Raw genomic sequence first — 20,415 nt, forward strand, 5'->3', positions numbered from 1 at the left:
TCTGGCTTCACGATTGTACAGCAGAAAGAAGACTTTGAACGCAACTTACAAGCTAAGATAGGTGAGTGACCTCGAAGAAGCACTATAACATTATACTAACAACCCTATAGAAACCCCCACGATGCCTCTTCCCTACGGTGTATACAGAGCCGACCACGTCGGCTCGTTCTTGCGCTCCAAATCTGTCCTTGACGCACGCCCAAAAGCCGCCAACGGAGAAATCAGCGCCGACGAGCTTCGCAAGATCGAAGACACTGCAATCGCCGATGTCGCAAACAAGCAGATCGAGAACGGCCTCCTCTCCATCACCGACGGCGAGTTCCGCCGTGCATACTTCCACCTCGACTTCCTCAAACACTTGGCTGGCATCGAAGAGAGGGGCCAAGTAGGAAATATCAGGCACAAGGACGGCTTCTCGCCACCTACACTGGTGGTAGAGGGAAAGCTGGGACACCCTGAGGCGATACAGGTTCAGGACTTCAACTTCCTCGAGCAGACCATCAAGAAGAATGGCAGTGCTGCGACGACGAAAGTGTGCATCCCTAGCCCAACGATGGTCCACTTCCGCGGCGGTCGAGCATCGATCGACATCTCCGCGTACCCTGACCTAGATGTCTTCTTCGAAGACCTAGCAAGGGTCTACCAGGAGGAGCTCGCGTCGCTCTACGAGGCAGGGTGCCGCTTCGTCCAGCTCGACGACACGAATCTGGCCTATTTGTGCGATCCTGATATGCGGAAAGCCGCTGAGCAAGATCGCAATGAGGACTTGAGCACGCTGCCGAGGAAGTACGCCGAATTGATCAACAAGGCCATTTCCAAGCGGCCCGCCGACATGAAAATTGGCATCCACTTGTGCAGGGGTAATTATAGGAGCAAATGGTTCGCATCAGGCGGCTATGAACCCGTCGCAGAAATCCTCTTCAAGGAACTCAATGTCGATGCGTACTTCCTCGAATACGATGATGCGCGGTCCGGTGACTTCTCGCCTCTGAGACACTTGCCGGAGCACAAGGTTGTCGTTTTGGGTGTCATGAGCAGCAAGAAGAACACATTGGATGATAAGGAGGAGATCATCAAGAGGCTGAAAGAAGCCGCTGAGATTGCGCCAAAGGGCCTGGATCAGTTGTGTCTGAGTCATCAGTGCGGATTCTCAAGTACAGCGGAGGGCAATGAGTTGACTGAGGAGGAGCAGTGGGCGAAGGTGAGGCTCGAGGTTGAGATTGCCAAGGCGGTCTGGGGCGACGACTTGAGTAAATGAGCTGTGGTGCGGAATTGAGTTTGGTTTGCCGGGCATCGTTGGTGCGAGAAGCATTGAAACGGCGCAAGCGATGAACCTGTGAGCTTTTGAGCGCTAATGTATCTCCTAGGTCTTGTCACTTAAGATCGTCGCGTACGAGGGCGTATGCGTCGTGCAATGACACGACTGGGGGTTCATCTTACCACTCGGTTACGTCTCAACGACGACTGATTGTATATATTACGAAATGAATGGTTCAACCCTAAAAAAGGCGACGCCTTCTCTACCCTTCGACGCACATTCCTATCACTGCCAGAAAACTCCATCGGGACTGCGAATGAAGCAAGATCCTGGGTGCGAACTTTTACGATAAGCTGACTGACTACATAGCTTTCGTTCGTGGAACCCAATATTAGGTTGAGGCAGTAGTGTACCTCAGAGCTGAAACACTAATTTCTAGTATCAAATAACCTCCGCTTATCTTCTCTAATCTTCACACTCAATCACAATATAACTGCGGGTTCCTCCCTCCATTCCATGCTACTTTCCCGAACGAGTTCGCCCGACCCGAATATTGATAAATAAACAAGCAAACGTGCTCAAGGCGGATCAACTTGGGTAGGGACAGTCTGTGCCTCTGTCAAAGCTATCATGGAACTGTACGCTACGTATGCGCGGGGGCATGGACTAGCTTTAGTGTGGTTGGATTCGCCTCATTGCTGGGCGATCCAGTGGGTGGGATGCTGATCAGGCTGGGGAAGGTACACGGAGCCATGGAACTGCTACTTATCTGTAGATGAAAATCTGCACAGGCGGACTGATGCTACTTGGTTACGGGATTCTGGTGGTAGCGAGGGTAGCAAGGACGGGATGGAGACTGAAAGTGAGGTTATGATTGTGACTATGACTGGAGAGAATGCGATGGGCTTTGGAAAGAAATATCATTTGAATTTGAAAATTCCTCTGGCAGTTGGAACATGTGCATGGAGACTTTTGAACCGGCAACGAGAACAGAATTCTATTGATGAGAAATGAAAGCACTGTCTACTTCGATTGCATCTTTGACCCTATCTAATTTTTGATGTGTAAGGCGGAAATTTTGGTTGTGAAACCCTGGCCTATTCCTAGGCGGTATTATCAAGTCTTTGAACACAGGTGCCGTAATAACAGCGTCCCGGATCAATGGCCTATATACGCCCACGATATCAGTGATGTCTCCCCACCGTCCTACCCCGCCTCGGCTCTGGATGTATCTGAGGTCGATGGAAAGGCGGACCACATCTTCTCTAGGCAGTTGTGCCGCTATGACAGCCTCGAAAACGGCTGCTTGTCCTATCACATCTGGAAACCCGTCCTCGTACATGACAGTGTCGAACAAATTTGCTCCACGAAGGTTGCGTAGACATTGTGCCAGCATGTAAACCGCCTCGCCTGACCTAGTGAAATTTGTCGCCTCCTCTTCTCTGATCATGGCTCTGATTCTGTCCCAAACGGTCTGCACCAACTCGTCGCGGCGATTGCCATAATCGCGTACGAGGTGCACACGACGAATACGATCTCGGATATATCGGGCCTTGGTCAGCCGTATAAGTGTGACAAGAGACGGGTAATTGAATGCGATCTTCAGAAATTTTAGAGGGAACCGCATACTCGCGTCGTATAACGTATTGGAGTAAAGTTCTTGACATGTCAGACGGAGCGCGTAGAAGTCTTGATCGCGGTAAAAGATCTCTTGAGTGCTCGGGTCGAACTCCCGGCCAACGAAGCGGCAGATCCGATTGATGATTTCGGCTGGCATATCCAATAGTTCAGGCATTGTTGGGCAAGCGATAAGAAGAATTTGGGGAATGGTAAGGTATGATTCGATGGTTGAGACAAGACGGTGAAGGTTGAATGTATGTTTGGAGTGCTGACCGAAGCAGCAGTAAAGTTCATGTTTATGTCACAACTGACAAGCGCAAATGTCTTTATTGCGACTGCCACGGCAATTTCATCTAGTGGAAAGGAACGACGAAGTAATCGTCAAGAGCGTCCGCATTCAAAGGTAACTACACAGTTAGCGATGACAGCTCATCCGTGGGCTCAGATGAGTGAATTTGTTCCAGTAGCCTTCAAGGCATGCTCATACCTTGATTCGCTACTATTCGTAGTTATGTTCAGCTAACAACCTACATCCGCATCGTTTCGCTGTCAAGTAATGTGGCCTGACCAGATATGTTCTAAGCCATTGACACACCAAAGCAGTGGAGGACTTGTAAAACTCATGGTGAGATCCATCAGAAGTATAAGCGGGTTTGCGGAAGCCTAGGTTGAACAGGAAGGCGTGGAAACGTAATGGCGCCACTTGAGTACGTGCAGCAGCCCTTCACGTAGCAAACACCATCAAGGTGTCTAATACAGAGAGAAGCTTACCTCAATCGTGCCTACATCAGCGTCGCTGAGTCCAACCGCAAAGACACAGAACTGCCAAATAACATCCTATCTAGCATTTGCCGTTCCAACTCTCACTTAGTTGGTGCTTATCATTCGTTTATATCGTTCGTCGTCAAGGCGCATAGTGCCGTATTCAGCGTCGTGCCAAAAGGCTTATTATATGCGTTTTCTGGGTTGGCTGTCGTGTTACTCTATATGCGTGTGCTTCCGGCTAGCAGAAACGGAGCAGAGTCTGTTCGGACATCTCAACACAAACACGAGGTATACTTAGGTACTCTGGAATTTATGCATATCGGCCTTGTTGTGTGGTTGTTGGCGGCGTGGCATCCGGGACGGGGTGTTCCGAGGACGACCGTTATAAGTGTGCGGGATGTGGAAAGGGAGGAATGAGAGTCGCAATCTAGAGATGTAAAGAGTTAAATGTAGGTAATCGGTGGATCTGAAAATTTGAGCTTTAGGCCGAGACTCAGTAGTTCATTGCGACAACATAATTAAATATACAGGTTTGAGAATCAAAATCTTTCGATGCTCGATATCCTGCACTTGCTTGGTAGGTGAGCATGGACGGCTGGAGAGTGTTATACAATGGAGACCCGGGGAGTTGTCGTAGCGGAGGCCACGGGAGGTGGACATATCCAAGTGGTTCATTCCAAGAATGATACCAAGGTCTCAAGCATTTCCCGCTCCGCAGGCTCGACGGCCAGCACACCGTTCAGTTGTGCCTGTAGAGTCCTCTTCACATCCAGTAGTGTCTCGTCCCTTTCGCCCAACGCTTTAGTGATAGCTGTTTTCGCACCGTCGTCCTCGGCGACCAGCCACGCCAAAATGGCATCGACACGCTCCAAGCAATACAAGCCCTCACTAAGCCTAGAAGGAATGATTTCTAGCTCTAGTTCGTCCTGCTCCTCCTTTGACAACCCTCTCTTTCTGTCTTTCATTTTTGCATCAAAAGATGCAAGACGGCTGACGTAGTCTCTCCGTAGTGTAACGAGCTTAGTAACTTTTTCATAGTCCTTCTCAAGAAACTTGGCGAGCAGTCGGAAGCGCGAATCTGAATTGCCGGGTAATGAGCGAAGGAGCGAAGCAAAGATACCAAGTATGTGCTCGGTTTGTTCTGGGTCATGTTTCTTTGTCTTCGTGAAGGCGCTAAAGAGTGGTTTCAACCCTCGAGATTCGACGACCTTCTCGCACACAGCCATGGCACTGTTGGGACCTGCCTCTTTTGTACCTTCCTGGGTCTTAGTACCGTTGGTCTGCGCTTCTTCCGCGGACAGCTCCTCAGCAAACCCACATGCGTGATCCAGCACCTTGAACGCCCTACTCTTGCTCGTCTTGCCATCTCTGACCAGGAGTAGACAAAGCTCCACGCCTTCTGCCTCCAATAGCTTGGCCTTGCCGCTAGGCTCTTCCACTACTGACGATAAACAGTTGAATAAGTTCTCCATGTATTCCTCCTCATCGCTGTCCTTTTCTGGGTCGTCTCTTCGGTATGGAGCGAGATTTGTGAGGAAGATTTCGATGCTGTTAGCTTCAGCTATTCGATTTCGATTCTGACGAGAGGATTGTGTGAGTATAGAAAGTATTTCTGAAGCATATTGTTTGTTCTGTGAGGTGGGAGTTTCTGTCTTCTGAATCCGGTCCAGTAGCCATCTGAGAAGGGCAGTTTCCCCTCCGATCATATCTGTATTTAAGGGCTGCGATAGGAGGTTCTCGATGACGTTGAGGGAGTAGTATACGCCAGATGCGTCGGCGGAATCGCTCTCGTCGAAGCGCGAGAAATTCGATATAAGCAAGCTGAGTAGATCTGCTTCCAAGAAGGCCGCTACTATAGCATCCCACTGTTCTTGCTCTCCTGCCACATCCTCATCTGTGAGCTCTGATATTATCTCGGTCGCGGCAATTGCGATGTCTGTATTCTCGTGTGCCAGTAGCTCCACCAGCTTGGAGGGGCCAGTACTCTTCGAAAATGCTTGGTACAGCTCAGGATGTTCGGAGAGTATGCTGAGTCCTTTTATGGCCTCATCTAGGTCCCCCTCCGAATCCATAAACTTCGACGGGTCGTTTTCGTACTTGGCGCGCAGCGACGAGTTCTTGTTGACCTTCTTCTCGAAGTTGAGCGCTAGTTTACGCAGCCATGAAGCGTCATATTTCTCTTCTCTTATGTCTTCCTCTCCATCTCGTGCATCTACGAAATCCATAGCGTCTTTCGCGTTCTCGTCTAGCCCACCACCGAAGAATCGTCCCTCGTCATCGTCGCCCGGTTCTTCTTCGAGGTCTGGCGGTAATGAAGGGCCTGCCTCCTCTTCGTCCTCATCGTCAGATACATGCGCTGTTCGCTTAACTTCGCCGTTGGAGTCGAGCTTTGCGGATTTGTAGCTGTGAGTTGGGTCTGCCCCGTTTGGGTTCTCGAATTTGCGCTTCGCCGAGCCGTTTGCGCTTTTGAAGAGGTCGTCTATACTCGTCATCGTGTATGAGTATCGAAGAGTAAAGGGAAAAGAGGCGTCAGAGCAGCGGAAACGGTTCGATCAGGCGCGTTCACTTTACGATCACCAATGAAGCGCATGTGGTCCAAGCTTCAACAAGCGCGTTTCCTGGACCGCTGGGTGCACTAGTCGTGCGTATCCCGTACACGATCGGCTAGGCTTCATTCACTGGTCACTTAGACATATTGTCGAAGATCAAGAGAAAAGTAAGGCCGTGTTAGATTTAGTCAGCGAAAGCGGATATAATGTACCGCAAAAGCTAGCTTGCCCGAATAACAATGGTACGACTGCTCAACCGCTTATGCATTCACTTGGCCGCATAGAGTAACCAGATGAAACTCGAGAAAACCACGATTTGAGGAAGATTGTATTGCATGCTAATCTCCAGTAGGAGAGCCATGTATTGTTACAGGTTCTTTTAGTCTCTTAGCATCCCTTCATGTGAGAGAGCAGGATGTGACATCTCCTATAAGTCCTAGAAGTCTGCCATGCACTGGTAGATTCAGGATCAAAGAACTTTCATGAAGGCATTTTCCGAGCGGAAAAGGTAAAAAAGACATTCGCATCACCTTTTACCCCTCTGCTTCGATTTCATAGGCGTTAGACTTGTGCTTTGGCTCAAACTTGAAGTTAGGGTGCGCGGGTCCTAAAAAGATTTCGCTGCCGACGTGTTAGCTTCCAGTCAGGTGGACTAGTACTTGAAGTGCTTACCTGAGTTTGATCCAATCCTTGTAATGTTCACTAGCCATCAGCGTCTCCAATTCATTCCGTCCCTTGAACGTCGGTGGTCGATCCTGAATGTTTGGTGGCAGATGTTCCAAAATACCCACTGGCACGTATCGGTGCGCAAAGCTGAGCCACTCAAGCAAGAAGCGACGTGTCGTACCGATACCCTGTTCATCCGAGCCCCAGGTTTGAAGTCCGTATTTCGCGAATTTCTCAATGTACGCTAGACGCTCACTGGCTGACTTGTCGAGGTATTGGCCCTTCTCGATCTCTTCAAAGATCCAAGGCTTGATCAATGCACCGCGGCCCACCATGACCGAGTCAACGCGTGCGTTGTCGATGTTATTGTAGTAGTCTTCGTGAGAGTAGCAGTCGCCGTTGCCGACAAAGTAAACTTGGCCGCCATTGGCAAGGTCGCGAGGATCGGCTTCTGCGATCGTGTCTGCTCGTGCGTCCTTCTCCTTTTTCAGCCTGTTAATTAAAGAAGAGCATTCGGCAATATAAGACCAGTCCGCGCTCCTAGAGTATCGTTGCTGCTTACTTCTGCCGTGAAGGGTGATGGCGGCAACGCCTGACGTTCCTTTTCCAGACTCGACAGCTTCATAACCGCCCAATACAAGACGCTTGATGAGCTTCTGTGCGGTCGGATTATTGTCTTTGGTGCCCATGCGGATCTTGACCGTGATAGGGACTTCCTTTGAGACATAGCTCATACCGCGTAGGATATGCTCCAGCTTCGCCTCACTATCAAGTAAGGCAGAACCGCTGCCTTTTTCGCAGACGAGGTTGATTGGACAACCGCAGTTGAGATCGATGGCCCGCAACTTGGGACAATGGTCGGTCAGGACTTCTACAGTCTTGGTAGCTAGCCAAGGCTTGTTTGCAGCAATCTGGGCGCCAAATTTGAGATCCGTGGAGTTGTCGTAGCCTTGCACAACGGTGTTCTTGCCTGAAAATCTTGGGGCGCTAATCTCAGACTCGTGTGCTTTCATGAGCGCCCACTCGCCTCTCTCGCCTTGGATGAGTGGCATTCCCATTGCCATTTCGCTCCAGGTCACTTGACAACCGAGATCAACGCAAAGTCTGCGGTAGGGCATGTTTCCTTGTGTGGTCAGAGGGGCAAGGACTGGCGTTTCCGGTCCATAGTAGAGTCGTCGCTTTTCAGAGGGTCTAAATGGCGCTTCGACATATTCTGCTCGGCGAGCATCCTTCTCTTCTTTTAGTGCCCCAGCATCACCCGAAGCATTGTCAAACATGGACCGCTCAGCATCTTTGTTTTTCTCGATCCATTCCAGGTACTGATCAGACCGTGGAGTCCCAATCTTTCGTCGTGAGAGACCGAACTTGACTTCTTTGGGTACGACGTTGACGACGTCAACTTCATAGTCTTCCAGTTCCGCAGTCTTTTCTTTACGCTCAACATCCTCTTTTAGAACCAACTCTTGCCTCCCATCCTCAGTGGCCCGCTCTTCAGAATGGCTACCAACGAATCGACACTTCCAGCCGAAGTGGCAGTAGCCTTTGGCCTCGTATACTGGGCACTGGCCGTTGAAAGTCGACAAATCTTCTCGTCGGCCTTCTTTCAGGTACTTGCGAAGGTCGTGTTCGAACTTGCACTTGACACCGAATTGGCACTCTTTTGCTGAGAACTCATTGCTCAGTGCGCGAGTGCCACACAATGGCAGCTTGTCGCGCGAGCTTCCAAAAGTTCGACTTGTGTTCTGACCTTTTTGTTTTTTATCCTTCTTCTTGTTCTTGCCTTTGCCACCATCGCGTGCGTCACCTTTGTGATAGCGATCATCGGCGGCTTCAGCTGCATCATCGTCCACATTCTCATCTCTAGTGTCAGTTTTGTTGTCGCTTCGGTGTATCAAGAACCTGGTGTTCTTAGCATGTGACATAACGGATGCTGGTGGGTGTAGCTAACTCTGCTTTGATCGGTGCAACGCCCTTTACCCGCTTGACTGAGTTTTCTGCGGCCTCAACATCTTGGCTGGTAGTCCTCGTTCGCTTCTTGGGACTCAATGGCTCCGTGCTACCATCAACCTCACCGTTGCCATTGTAGACAGCGCTGGGGTCTAACGCGATGGCTCCGCTCAGAGCCGGCTGGTCTGCTACGACTTCGTTTCCTTCACCTGTCGTCATTACAGTGCAGTCTAGACTGAACAGGCTTGTAATTTGCGAGTGTTGGGGGCTTGCCAACTCGACTGGGAAAGGTTCTCGCACAAATTGTGAATGTTAGTGAAACTAAAAGGGCTAGACTGAGGCTGGAGGCTGGGCCGTGCGCCACGGGCACTCTGGCCAGGTGGGAAGCTGCGACTTTGTGACGTATTTGTTCACAAGCTAGGCAGTGTGGCTCCTACATCAGCATCGCGTCCCTGCTTTTCCCCTCCTCACCTACAACTACTCTCCTTCCCAGTCCATCTTTGGCCTTCCGTCCAGTCCACTACTGAAGCGTTTTCGTCGCTCAACTACAGCTGATTCCATCGCTCAACCCCGCCTCAACACAAACATCAGCTCGTACACTGAAAATCGTACCACGTAGCCAACATGACGCTCTACTATAGTCTTGTAAGTATTACCTGCTCCCTGGTTCCATTGTGAGGAGAAAGTATCGCCATGAGCAGTTCGAAAGCGTTTTCGGCACTCTCATTGCTCGCGTGCTCATCCTTGTCAGCGCGTTGTTGAAGGCCGCCCCGCTGACCCTTATCTTGCTTCCAGGTCTTCCTCCTCCTGGTGGCGGAGATGGTTATCTTCATGGCCCTAATCGTCCCTCTGCCGTTCACCTGGCGTCGCAAGCTCTTCACGCTCATCTCGGAGAGCCCGATAATAGCGAAACTACAATATGGCATGAAGGTATGGGAAAGAATTGCATCGAAACTGGAGACACGCCTAACCCTTGACTAGATTACTTTCATCTTCATTTTGATTCTTTTCATTGACAGCGTCAACCGCGTCTATCGCGTCCAACTCGAGCTCTCTAGCTCAGACGACTCAGGTCGTGGCGGGTAAGTGAAGAGAGCACTCGATGGATAGAGCTCTACTAACATCTCAAGCAGAAATGCTAGCCTAGGCGGCATCGAGCGTATGGAGGTCCAGGCCCGCAAATTCTACTCGCAGCGCAACATGTACCTCTGCGGCTTCACCCTCTTCCTGTCCCTCATCCTCAACCGTACCTACGTTCTGATCGTGGACGTTCTCCGACTCGAAGAGGAGGTCAAGACCCTCAGGGGTGACCCGAAGGGCAAGAAGGGCACGTCCGCGAAAGATATTGGTGGTGTTGGTGAAGTGGGTGCGCTCAAGGAGGAGCTCGCTGCCAAGGACCGTGACATGGAGAACCTAAAGAAGCAGGTTGAGAACATGCAGAAGGAATACAACCGCATGGGCGACCAGGTCTCTGGCAAGGCTTTGTAGACGGAGACAGGCAACATGGAGCGGACACGGCACAACAAGCTATCTGCGACGCTGACATGATCAAGTTCGTGCAGCGTAAATTTAGTGTGTCCGCAAGAGGGCCTGTCACGCAAGGATCGTATCTTCGAGCGTTACGATGATGGATAGAAGGAGATGTAGACGATACGTATATGATTGTATCATTATGTTCTGGTCACCATAGCGTGTTATGGCTGGAGTTGGTATTCAAGTGAGCAAAAGCATTGTTTAAGCTCTAGGAATTGTAGCTTGGTATTGACACATGAATGTTTTTCGGTTGCGTCTGCCTCCTCGTTCCCACGCATGTTTAAATCATCAGCTTCCAGATGCAGAGGAGCTTTGCTCAGCTATAGTCTCACCTCCAGCCTCGCACGGAATACGATGTGCACACTTGCAAAATACTTGTCTGGCCAAACGTGAAATCCGAGGAAATCTTACCAACGCGTTTATCACATGCCGAATACCAATAGGTTTTGCCGGGACCGTACGGCACCTCTGATCCCATCTCTAAAACTTTGTGTCTATCGAGGTAATCCACCAGGAGTAAGAAGCATCCGAGATGTCGGGAAGCGATAATGAAAGGACGCGGTTCCTCAACTATCCGACACCTAAGGCCCACGATGCACCCTTCGAAGCTCCACCACCCGGTAGTAATCCGGTGATCAAGGGTTGGCCTTTGCACTATCTTGCCAACCTGTAGGTCTCTCCTAACGTCCTCATTTGTTAATGCTAAGAAGTACAGCGTCGCTTTCGTACCCCTACTCCCGTACGCCCTTTGGAGCAATGCAGGCTTCAGCTCGCTGCGCAAATGCAGACAGCTAGACGGCATCGACCCGCGATACGATCCCACCGTGATACCCCTCCCGCAGCCGGGTAACGAAGCTCCTGCGAGGTATACGAACAAGTCGAATCTACGTGCGGCGCCCGATTATAAGCCCGATGGCCGCTTCTACACTATTGCCGACTTCCATGACGCGTACGCGAGCGGCGCCCTGACACCTACAAATGTCGTGGAAGCTCTCTTACCACTCATACGCAGAGATGTCGCGCAGCCGTCGCCGTACTCTACGGCTTTCCTGGAAAGCAAGGTGGAGTTGATCCGACAAGCTGCCGAAGAGTCGACGCAGAGATGGAAGAAAGGACAACCATTGGGTATACTGGATGGCGTTCCCTTCGGTGTCAAGGACGACTTGGAGGTTACGGGCTATAAGCGGTACATTGGTACGAGCTATGACTATACTCAGGGTGGCGCGAAAGAGACGAGCTGGTGCGTGAAGAAGGTTGAGGAAGAGGGTGCGATCTTGGTTGGGAAGCTCAATATGCATGAGCTGGGTATGGGTGAGTCAAGCTTCCAGTATTGCTCGCAGCCTTAAGCATCAAGAGTAAAGGCTGCATCGGTCGGACCAGAGGTAGAGATTGGCTAACAATACCTAGATACTACCAACAACAACCCCATCTGGGGAACGCCACTGAATCCATACAATAACTCGTACTATACAGGAGGTTCATCTGGTGGCGCCGCTTCAGCCGTAGGCCATGGCCTCATTCCTTTTGCCATCGGATCTGATGGCGGAGGGTCTGTCCGCATACCCAGTAACTACTGCGGTCTCTACGGTCTGAAGACCTCCCACGCTCGAGTATCGACCGCTCCCATGCCCGATGCAGGAAAGTCAGTTACAGTGCGAGGCCCGCTGGCAAGCAGCATGTCTGACCTCGAGCTCTCGTACCGCGTCCTCGCCCAGCCCGACGTTTCTCATTACCCATCCTCCTTGTTCAACCCGCCGCGAAAGCTCACGGGTCCTCGGAACAAAGTACTCGGGGTATGCAGGGCATGGTTTGATCGTGCTGATCCGCCCGTGCAGGAAGCGTCCCAGTCAGCTTTGGACTACTTCACATCTGAACTGGGCTATGAGATCGTCGATATCAGTATCCCGCTCCTGAAGCAGGGCCAGTTGGCTCATGCGATGACTATCTTGGCGGAAGGTGCAAGTGGACATAACACGTCTATCTACGCGCTCACGGCCCCCAACAGGATCCTCATGAGTGTAGCTCGACAAACGCCTGCAACCGACTTTCTCCTCGCTCAGCGCGTTCGCAATATCCTCATGGAGCATCTCGCACACCTTTTCCGTGTTCATCCTGGCCTCATCATCGTAACACCTACGACGCCAAATGCTGGCTGGCCCATCGACCCTGCTGAGCTTACGCATGGCGTGACGAACGGAAATATGCAGTTGAGAAACATGGAGTATGTATGGCTTGCGAACTTCACGGGCATTCCATGTGTACAATTTCCCGTGGGTTACGTAGATGGCATCAAGGGCAAGGGGAAGGTTCCTATCGGTCTAAGCGGACAGGGTGAATGGGGAAGCGAGGATGCGCTCATTGAGTTTGGCTATGATGGGGAGAAATGGTTGCATGAGGGGCATGTAGGAGGCAAGGTGAGGCCAGAAGGATGGGTTGACGTACTAAAGAGATAGGGCTGAATGCCTTGGTAATACGATTAGGGATTATCTAGTAGCTCTTCAAGGTAGCCTGGACATACTCAGAGAAGAAATGTATCAATCACATCAGCATCACCTGTAGGCTGGAGCGATTTCTGAGGATCAGAAGAAAAGATTCATACTCCACTAAAACAAAACAGACCCCAAGCGCCGACACAAGAGAACATCCTAAAACTAAAACAACACCCGGAAGACCTAATCCCTAAGATACTCCTCCAGGAAGCTATCGCTCTCATCCCAAACCTGCCTAAACTCCATAACCGCGGCGTATTCCTTGTCGCTCGTAGCCGAGTCCAGCCACTCGTTATATAACCTTGAAGAGACGAGGTACTCCCCACTCAGGAACGGAATCGCAAATTTGCAAATTGGCATCTTCTCCAAGGCGCGATTTTGCTGGGGCTTTGCAAACATGCCCCGTCGGCAATGGGGGCAGTTTGAACTTTCCTTTGACCAGGTGAGGAGGCAGTGGTGGTGGGCGACGTGGCCGCAGACATTCAGCTTAAGGGCGGGATCTGTGTTGGGGACGGTAATTAGCTTTTTTGTTGTTAGGGGGGTGAAGGGAGTTGGGCGCGGGCTGTTAGGCCATACGTACTGGTTGCCGGGTCCTCTTCGCTAGCGCTGGTGCTGAGTGACTCGAGGCAGATCATGCACTCGGAGTCGTTTGTGCTTGAAACGGGTGTTGTGAAGAACGCGATGAGCTTGCGGCGGGTTGCTTCGGAGGGAGGACCCATGGTTGAGTTATTTGTAGACATTTTGATGAGAGGTGTGTTGTTGGGGTAGTATGTTGTTAAAGTCGTGCTTGGAGATGGTGTTTGAAGTGGATTGTGGGCGTGGGTGTGAGTTGTGATGAGAGAAAGGATAGTGTGGGAGTTTCTTGTATTTAAGGAGAGAGGAGTGAAAGCTTGGTAATATTAGATCAAACTGGTGCCGTGGGTTTAAGAAGAAGATTGTAAGCTAGGGAGCTCAACTATCCAGTGAAATCTGTTGCATTAGGAAAATTAATATTGACCACACCCCAATGCAGCGTTTAGGCTCTAGAATAATCTATCTGATTATTCTTTTCCAACCCGAAGAACTCCCGATTGAGTCAGGCCTCCGGTATTTCGATATTGGTATTGCGTCCGACGGTATCCAGCCTACCTTACTGGTCGTCCATCAGTAACATCCCCGTACTTGGGATTTGCATACTCTCCAAAGCATGCATGGTCGAAATCTGCTAGCTCTATCTGCTTCTGCTGCACTTTGAGGAATGCCTCCATCTCGCACCACCCGTCATCTCTATCGCCGCATTCTTTATGGCTCTTTCCTAGTGGTATCGTTCGCTGGTTCAGGATAAAGTGGACGTAGCTTGTTGGCTTTCCCTCAAGGTAAACCTTCGTGTCAGAACGCTTAGCGGATACTGGCGCAGGCGCCTTGATCACCTCAATGTCGAGGCGACCAGCGAATGGCTGGAGATGCGAAACGAGAAACTGTCTATCTTTTAGAATGTGCGTTGTAGGAAGCACGTCGTTGAATTGCGTGAGGCCGAAAGCAACAAGGATACTAAGTATTCCCGCATCGTGGCTGAAGTCGAGGTTGATATTCTGATCAATCGGGAACGTAGCGGTGTTATTGTCGAGCGTCACGTTGATTTGTGCTGTCGGGTCGGTGATAACGTGGTGCTGCATGCGGGCGAGAACTTCCTGTACATAACCTGCGAGACATCAGACCCTTTCATACTTACAGCAAGTCATGGTGGAAAGTATACCGATGCCTATAGCTCGACCAACGGGGGACCCGAAACCAGTTCCAGCCTGGAATCCGATATCGAGAGCATATTCAAAGCCTTCCCATTCCTCGTAAGTGAAGAGACCACACCAGTGAGAAAAGCCGAGAGCGACAGTCTCATAGGAGCAAAGGGCTTGAGCATTGTCTAAACAAGTAAGCAAGTTGAACCGAGTGCCTCCACTCATGACTTACACGTATCACTCAGCGTCCAGTCAAGATCACCTGAGATATTGTCCCTGAAACGCTGATGAGCATCGTGAAGGTAGACACCTACCCACTCCATAAGAGCTACACATGTTAGCCAGTACTCTGTAATGAGTGAATATGTAATCTACCTTCCCGGGCCATATCCCAACTCGAATGGTTGCAATTCTTGTATCCTGCAAGGGTGTTGTTGAAGCCAGGCCACTCAATAGCCAACTCGAGCGTTGCGTTCTGCGCCCAGCCCAGGCCAAAGAAGCCAGCAAGGAAGTACTCCGCAGACTCCGTCATGCGTCTCTGTGTGGTGCTTCTGACAACAATCTTGCTTCCATTGTTGGGATACAGGTGGCCATAGTGGTAGTAGTGCAGGGTTCCCGAGGTGAACAGCTCCTGCTTGCCATTCGGTACCAGGATCTCAGCACCCAGCATGAACTTCCACTTGTTGAGAAAATCAAGAGGGCCGTGACCCGTGAAGTTACCCTCCGCATCCGAGATCTTCTTCCCAAGGGTACGCTCTGCAGCGTCGCCGCTAAACTCGGGATATCGACTACCATGGCGATGCACCATGTTGAGCCATGATACGTTGGATCCTGGAGGAATTGCATACTCGTTCACGCCGAAACCTCGAGGATTGGGAAAGTAGGGACTGAGGATCGCAAAGCTCTGGAAGATGTTCTTGTTATCTACATTGCCTGCGATGGGCATTTGGGTTTCTAGAGGCGTATTGGGAATATACGAGACTCCTGCAAATGGCGCTAGATTCGTTTGCGCAAGATATGGCGCTTCTCCAGTTTGGGTTGGACCTTGGAAGTGTCCATCGTCGGTGACGAAGTAATCTGGAAGACCCGAAGACTTCGTAGTCGCTGTAGCTATAGTTTCTGTTAGGCGCTGAATATCCCGAATCCTAAGTTAAAGCGGTACTCACGCCTCAGAACAGCATTTTGGTCTTGGATGGGTACTTGCGCTCCAAGCCGACCTACTAGCCGTTAGTAAGACTTTTGCATTGAAGGTCTTAGCCAAATGCGCATTGTCTCATGCTACATCACGTACCGAATTTTGCAGGATTAAATGAGTTGAGGAGCTGTACCGAGAGCTCGAGTATCCCGTGCATGGCTTGTGTGATTACGAGCTCAATGCAGGTCTAGCACTAAGACAACGCAAGGCCAAGGGATTCTTGGATACGCGAATAATGTAACGAACGCCAACGACGCGACAGTTGTACCACGTTGCTCTAGGGCCATCTGGATATTCGAATGTTTGGGAAAAGTTCCAGGTTGCGCCACGCGCTAGGCTGGTGGTGACGCACGCCAAGTATGGCCCAGCCACACTCGACTGGAACTCGTAGCAAGTGAATCTACACTTACGGACCGCTCATACGGATTTATTGCGTGAAGCTGTGTTATACTGTCATTGATGCATTGATCATTATTTGTTAATAGTCCACAGCAAGATTACCTTGAAATGTGAACACAGTGTAGACGTAAGATCATTAGATTCTGGAGACGAACTCTGAAGAACTGTCCTCTACTTCTACCATGTCAATCTTTGAGCATCAACAACGATGCGTCACTCCAACAGATCTCACCGTTAGGTACCGTGCTTCTGCTCCCGGAGCCGCCCACCCTTCAGCGGGGAATTAATTACGCAATTCCGTTCCAAACGCCACATGGGTATCTCGGTGAAATTTCAATACTCCAGAGTGTTGGTAAAGTGATATGGAAGAGGCGTATCGAAGTAAAGCCGCGTGTAACAGAATGAGATGTCGGGCCGATGTCCAACCGAAGCGATAGCGGAGTTTAGCTTGGAATTCCACACGAACATTAGTTAATAAATGTAAAGCGCCAAAGGATGACGTGAGCATCTTGGCGTGGGACTTCTTTGTTGCTTCGTTGCTGAAAAGCACGTACAGTAGATCACTGGGAAAGGATTAGACCAATTACTCTTTCGGTGGTTGTGACTTGATGGGGAAAAGGGACTGAGTTTCTCCTGGTGTACCACTATTTTCTCGGTGGATGTGCGGTATCTGCCGCCTTAGTTCGAACCTGTCGATCTAGGGTGGAATGGAAACCATGTAGCCGTCAGCGAGTCAATGTAGCGGACCGATTAGACCCGTTCTGGTAATTGCTTGTTGGATCCCAAATAGCAAGGAAATAAGGTTGCTCACATGGAGGCTTGACGATCTCAACTCACCGCTTCATAGTAGGTTTCAAGATGCAGGGCCCTGACAAGAATAAGTAATTATACCGCCAAGTTTGTGAATAAACTTGAACTCAATAGGCGAATCCATAGACGGGGATCTCGGGAACCCACAGGAGCGCGAGTATGATACACTGGTGTTAACATACGTGTCTCAATCTACTAGTGGTCAATCCAAGATCCCACGCAACGCGCACCCAGTTGTACGTAGGAGGCCCGCTACCGCTGCTTCCAGGATTTACCCCGCGTTGACAATCGGGATAAATGCTTAGGTATCAGGTTAAGTCTGAAGAAGCTGGGTCACTGGTGCAACCGTCAAGTGACTGGCAAATAATGCCGTAATGCGGTCCGACTTTTGGTCCAAGCAACCTTAGAGCCGCCGTACCTGACATAATATACAATATAATGCCAAGAGGTGATATAAATCTCCGTGAAGTGTAGATTACTATCAGATGTTGTGGAGATTCTTTGTAGGCAGAGAAGGGATGAGTTGTCTGCATGCATTCGAATCCCTCTCCAAGTAACTCATGAGTGTGAGAGCAAACAGCAACGGAGCGGGTCGCGCCGGTGAAAATGGAGCAGGCAACAGAAACTACCTACTGCGACGGAGTAATAGCACGTCACTTCCCCTAGCGATCGCCGCCTCCCCAACAAACGAGGCCAACGGATTGGCGTGGGTTGCGACATTTGACGCCGGGATATATTCCTTTTAGAGATCAATGACTCGGTTCGTCATTCACGGACTTTCTCGCTTGGCACGGCGCTTGTCGAATGGTGGGACGCTGCACGGTAGGAGAGGATGATGATCAAACAAAATCCCCGTCATTGGGCATCCAATCCATCGCATGAGCGCTGGATTAGTGCGCGCATGCCTGTAATAGCACTGAAGATCAGCTTCCAACGGCTGCACAGTAGACGAAGACATTGGCAGGTCTGCTAGGAGAGCGGTAAGGGGAGCACAGTCTGACGTGACGGTCAGGACAACGATAAAGGAATGGTGCAGCGAGACTCCAGCATAGCAGTGTGTGAGGCGCTGCAGGGTCCCAGGTATTTATTGGCGATCATATATAGCTACAGCATAGCCTTTGACGAAACAGAGAAGGCAACGAGGGATCAACACGCAGGGCCGTCGTGAGACGGGCAAGGTGTGCAGCGATCCGTCGTCTATTAACGGTCAACCGGGTAAAGCTTGCCAGTATGGCGATGAAGTCGCCGATGGAACCCGTGGAGCGGTTTGCGGTGTTTGGCTGTGTGCCGTCGTGGCATCGGTCTATCGCTGCAGCTTGTACAGAGGATTGTGTAGGGGCGCCTGTAGACTGTAGAGCGGTCGGTTGCTTGCTGGCGCTGTGTGTCGAGCATCCGCAGCTCCTCAGGCAGGGGCAAGATTGGCAGCCTTTTCTTGGGACGGGTTTGCCATATTTGATTGGTACCAAGGCTGAGCGGCACACCGGATATACGGTTGGTGGTGACGTTTTGGTGCAACTAGGGCTGGACGATCCTGCATCGTTTTCAGTGGAGCATAGGGACTCGCGACGTCATGCTCCCTCAGCCTCCTCATGGGAGGGAGCTGGGGATGGAGGCGTGGCATAATGGAGACACCAGGTGAACAAAGCTGTGCCCGCCTCCAACCGTGTCATTGTCATTGCCGTCGTCGTCGCCTCCAGTCTGTGTGGCCAGCGTTTGCGCAACAACCAGCCTCACGCTAAATTAAATCGCCGTCCAGCCAGTGGTGAGTGCGCTGTCGATCAGCATCAGTAGCAGAAGAGGTAGTGGTTGCAGTCCATGTCCGCTGACACGCCAAATAGCTTCGTACTCTTCTCTCGTCGACACCGCCATATGCAGCCATCGAACGTCTCCATTGCTGTGGACCTAGCTTCGGTAGTCTGCAGCCACCACGCGGTTTTTTCGGGTTGACTAGTCCGCCCTCGTCGCATTCCAACCTCTTTCTACATTCCTCCCAGATCCCGCGGCACCAGCACGAACGCAGGAACCGAATTTCTACTACGTGGACCCCGTGGACCCTTTTCACATCAATCTGGTTAGCTTTTACAAGGGCCCGCTTTACCTGGCATCCCTCGACATCATACCCACTTGGCGACAACCCACCCTTTGATCTAACGGCCGTCTCTGCCGAAACCCTGCACACTTTGACTCCTCAACCCTCTAATACACAGAGCCGCACCTCTGCTGCCTTCTTGAGATGTCGGAGCAACCCCAGGTCATCATCACTCCGTATCCGACCATCGCTGAACACGACGACCGCCGTCCCTCGTACGCAGACGACATGTCCACGACCTCATCGAGTTCGTCTATCAGCGACCAGGACCAGCTGAAAGGTGACCCTACGCTGCAAAGACCTCGTCTTGGGAGCAGAAAGTCGAGCGGCACCATCATAATACCGCGCGATAGCCCCAACGTCGAGCTCAAAGAGGAGGAGTATGATGATGGCGACGCGAGGACCATGAGTCCTCGACGGAGCAGTGAAGAGATAGAGAAGATGGGCCAGGACGCCCGTCAAGCTCTGATAGAGTGAGTTATTCTTTATTTATGGGGCTGAGCGCAGATCGCATCGTCACGGACAACACTCAGTAACAAGATTCACTCGATCATGTTGCTGTGTGTTGTTTCGGATCTCGACTTTTCAGAGACTGCTGGCACCTCGTTGTCTCGTCGCTCATCCCCAGCCAAACCATCGGTGCATGTGACTAACTACTTCACCAGGCAAGCCAAAGCTCTACAAGCCAGCCTCATGGAAATTGTCGACCGCGTAGAAGTGGTCAAGAACGAACACGAGAAGCTTGAAGGCGGAAACAAATTTCTCCAATCGTAAGTATCCCCCCACTATGAGTTACACGGCATGTGCCTAACGAGACGTAGGTATATCGGCGAGCTCATGCAAACGAGTAAACTCACATCCACCGGCGCTGGCAAAGGCTCCAAAGTCAAAGGCAAAGGGCGCGCTATCAAATAACAATCCGCGCTCCCACCGCCTAGGTCACCCATCCACGGAGATGCCTTGGCCAGAGGAGCACATCATGTTGGCATACCGCCTAATCCTCGTCGCGTCATCGAGGCTACCCGCCTAACGAACCCACATTACGAAGCCATCATGATCATCTACTGCCTCAACTATTGACCGAGAGCGATTCCCTCTCAGCATAAAACATACACCACCATTGATCGCGTTTACGAGCGTTGCATAGGGCACGGGGCTGGGCAACTGGCGTTCATCATTCCCCTTCGATTCAGCATTACCGCTTCTGTTTTACCATATTTCGACACCACACCTAACTTCTATTCGGCAAAACGCCTGTGCTCGGGTCCAGTCCAGCCTGCGTTTATTGCGCACCAAGTCCGCGATTATACCACCGCATATTGCGACCATCAACATTTGCTTCTTGTTTCCACATTCTTCGTGTTGCACGGCTGCTGCGGC

The 20,415-nt window shown here is 51.0% G+C and overlaps 11 protein-coding genes across 11 annotated transcripts; 5 read left to right on the plus strand and 6 right to left on the minus strand.

Moving 5' to 3' along the window:
• Nucleotides 1-121: 121 nt before the first annotated feature.
• On the plus strand, nucleotides 122-1,258 carry K460DRAFT_373468 (UROD/MetE-like protein; the record flags this gene model as incomplete). The annotated part of the gene is made up of 1 exon (XM_040934585.1): nucleotides 122-1,258. One exon carries the CDS (start codon nucleotides 122-124, stop codon nucleotides 1,256-1,258), a length of 1,137 nt encoding a protein of 378 aa, XP_040794017.1.
• Nucleotides 1,259-1,861: 603 nt separating this feature from the next.
• Nucleotides 1,862-3,457, minus strand: K460DRAFT_413015 (uncharacterized protein). The gene has a single exon (XM_040937574.1). It carries the CDS (start codon nucleotides 3,051-3,053, stop codon nucleotides 2,256-2,258), a length of 798 nt encoding a protein of 265 aa, XP_040794018.1. The 5' UTR covers nucleotides 3,054-3,457; the 3' UTR covers nucleotides 1,862-2,255.
• A 730-nt stretch (nucleotides 3,458-4,187) lies between these two features.
• Nucleotides 4,188-6,183, minus strand: K460DRAFT_35066 (DUF1716-domain-containing protein). Its single transcript, XM_040931517.1, has one exon. It carries the CDS (start codon nucleotides 6,133-6,135, stop codon nucleotides 4,315-4,317), a length of 1,821 nt encoding a protein of 606 aa, XP_040794019.1. The 5' UTR covers nucleotides 6,136-6,183; the 3' UTR covers nucleotides 4,188-4,314.
• A 318-nt stretch (nucleotides 6,184-6,501) lies between these two features.
• K460DRAFT_303721 (tRNA-dihydrouridine(47) synthase [NAD(P)(+)]) lies at nucleotides 6,502-9,091 on the minus strand. The gene is made up of 3 exons (XM_040929954.1): nucleotides 8,807-9,091; nucleotides 6,865-8,757; nucleotides 6,502-6,813 (listed from the first exon to the last, which is right to left on the minus strand). The coding sequence occupies exons 1-3, from the start codon at nucleotides 9,022-9,024 to the stop codon at nucleotides 6,726-6,728; spliced, it is 2,199 nt and encodes a 732-aa protein (XP_040794020.1). The 5' UTR covers nucleotides 9,025-9,091; the 3' UTR covers nucleotides 6,502-6,725.
• A 129-nt stretch (nucleotides 9,092-9,220) lies between these two features.
• On the plus strand, nucleotides 9,221-10,582 carry K460DRAFT_35088 (endoplasmic reticulum protein-like protein). Its single transcript, XM_040931541.1, has 4 exons — nucleotides 9,221-9,450; nucleotides 9,601-9,735; nucleotides 9,787-9,887; nucleotides 9,936-10,582. Exons 1-4 carry the CDS (start codon nucleotides 9,430-9,432, stop codon nucleotides 10,291-10,293), a joined length of 615 nt encoding a protein of 204 aa, XP_040794021.1. The 5' UTR covers nucleotides 9,221-9,429; the 3' UTR covers nucleotides 10,294-10,582.
• K460DRAFT_35076 (glutamyl-tRNA amidotransferas-like protein subunit A) lies at nucleotides 10,583-12,901 on the plus strand. The gene is made up of 3 exons (XM_040931525.1): nucleotides 10,583-11,007; nucleotides 11,054-11,649; nucleotides 11,746-12,901. The coding sequence occupies exons 1-3, from the start codon at nucleotides 10,871-10,873 to the stop codon at nucleotides 12,789-12,791; spliced, it is 1,779 nt and encodes a 592-aa protein (XP_040794022.1). The 5' UTR covers nucleotides 10,583-10,870; the 3' UTR covers nucleotides 12,792-12,901.
• On the minus strand, nucleotides 12,901-13,903 carry K460DRAFT_35103 (uncharacterized protein). Its single transcript, XM_040931551.1, has 2 exons — nucleotides 13,408-13,903; nucleotides 12,901-13,327 (listed from the first exon to the last, which is right to left on the minus strand). The coding sequence occupies exons 1-2, from the start codon at nucleotides 13,565-13,567 to the stop codon at nucleotides 13,011-13,013; spliced, it is 477 nt and encodes a 158-aa protein (XP_040794023.1). The 5' UTR covers nucleotides 13,568-13,903; the 3' UTR covers nucleotides 12,901-13,010.
• A 48-nt stretch (nucleotides 13,904-13,951) lies between these two features.
• Nucleotides 13,952-15,894, minus strand: K460DRAFT_272383 (phosphoglycerate mutase-like protein; the record flags this gene model as incomplete). The annotated part of the gene is made up of 6 exons (XM_040927795.1): nucleotides 13,952-14,508; nucleotides 14,563-14,727; nucleotides 14,775-14,870; nucleotides 14,918-15,652; nucleotides 15,709-15,762; nucleotides 15,834-15,894. The coding sequence occupies 6 exons, from the start codon at nucleotides 15,892-15,894 to the stop codon at nucleotides 13,952-13,954; spliced, it is 1,668 nt and encodes a 555-aa protein (XP_040794024.1).
• Nucleotides 15,895-16,302: 408 nt separating this feature from the next.
• K460DRAFT_362202 (uncharacterized protein) lies at nucleotides 16,303-16,672 on the minus strand (the record flags this gene model as incomplete). The annotated part of the gene is made up of 1 exon (XM_040932602.1): nucleotides 16,303-16,672. A coding segment is annotated over exon 1 (221 nt), but the record flags the coding sequence as incomplete, so codon positions are not given.
• Nucleotides 16,673-17,828: 1,156 nt separating this feature from the next.
• On the plus strand, nucleotides 17,829-18,625 carry K460DRAFT_35172 (uncharacterized protein). Its single transcript, XM_040931584.1, has one exon. The coding sequence runs from the start codon at nucleotides 18,177-18,179 to the stop codon at nucleotides 18,567-18,569; it is 393 nt and encodes a 130-aa protein (XP_040794026.1). The 5' UTR covers nucleotides 17,829-18,176; the 3' UTR covers nucleotides 18,570-18,625.
• A 204-nt stretch (nucleotides 18,626-18,829) lies between these two features.
• K460DRAFT_362205 (uncharacterized protein) lies at nucleotides 18,830-20,219 on the plus strand. The gene is made up of 3 exons (XM_040932603.1): nucleotides 18,830-19,508; nucleotides 19,701-19,805; nucleotides 19,857-20,219. The coding sequence occupies exons 1-3, from the start codon at nucleotides 19,180-19,182 to the stop codon at nucleotides 19,948-19,950; spliced, it is 528 nt and encodes a 175-aa protein (XP_040794027.1). The 5' UTR covers nucleotides 18,830-19,179; the 3' UTR covers nucleotides 19,951-20,219.
• The last annotated feature ends 196 nt before the right edge of the window (nucleotides 20,220-20,415 follow it).

This window comes from Cucurbitaria berberidis (genome assembly GCF_010015615.1).
Source record: "Cucurbitaria berberidis CBS 394.84 unplaced genomic scaffold K460scaffold_1, whole genome shotgun sequence".
Lineage (NCBI taxonomy): Eukaryota > Fungi > Ascomycota > Dothideomycetes > Pleosporales > Cucurbitariaceae > Cucurbitaria > Cucurbitaria berberidis.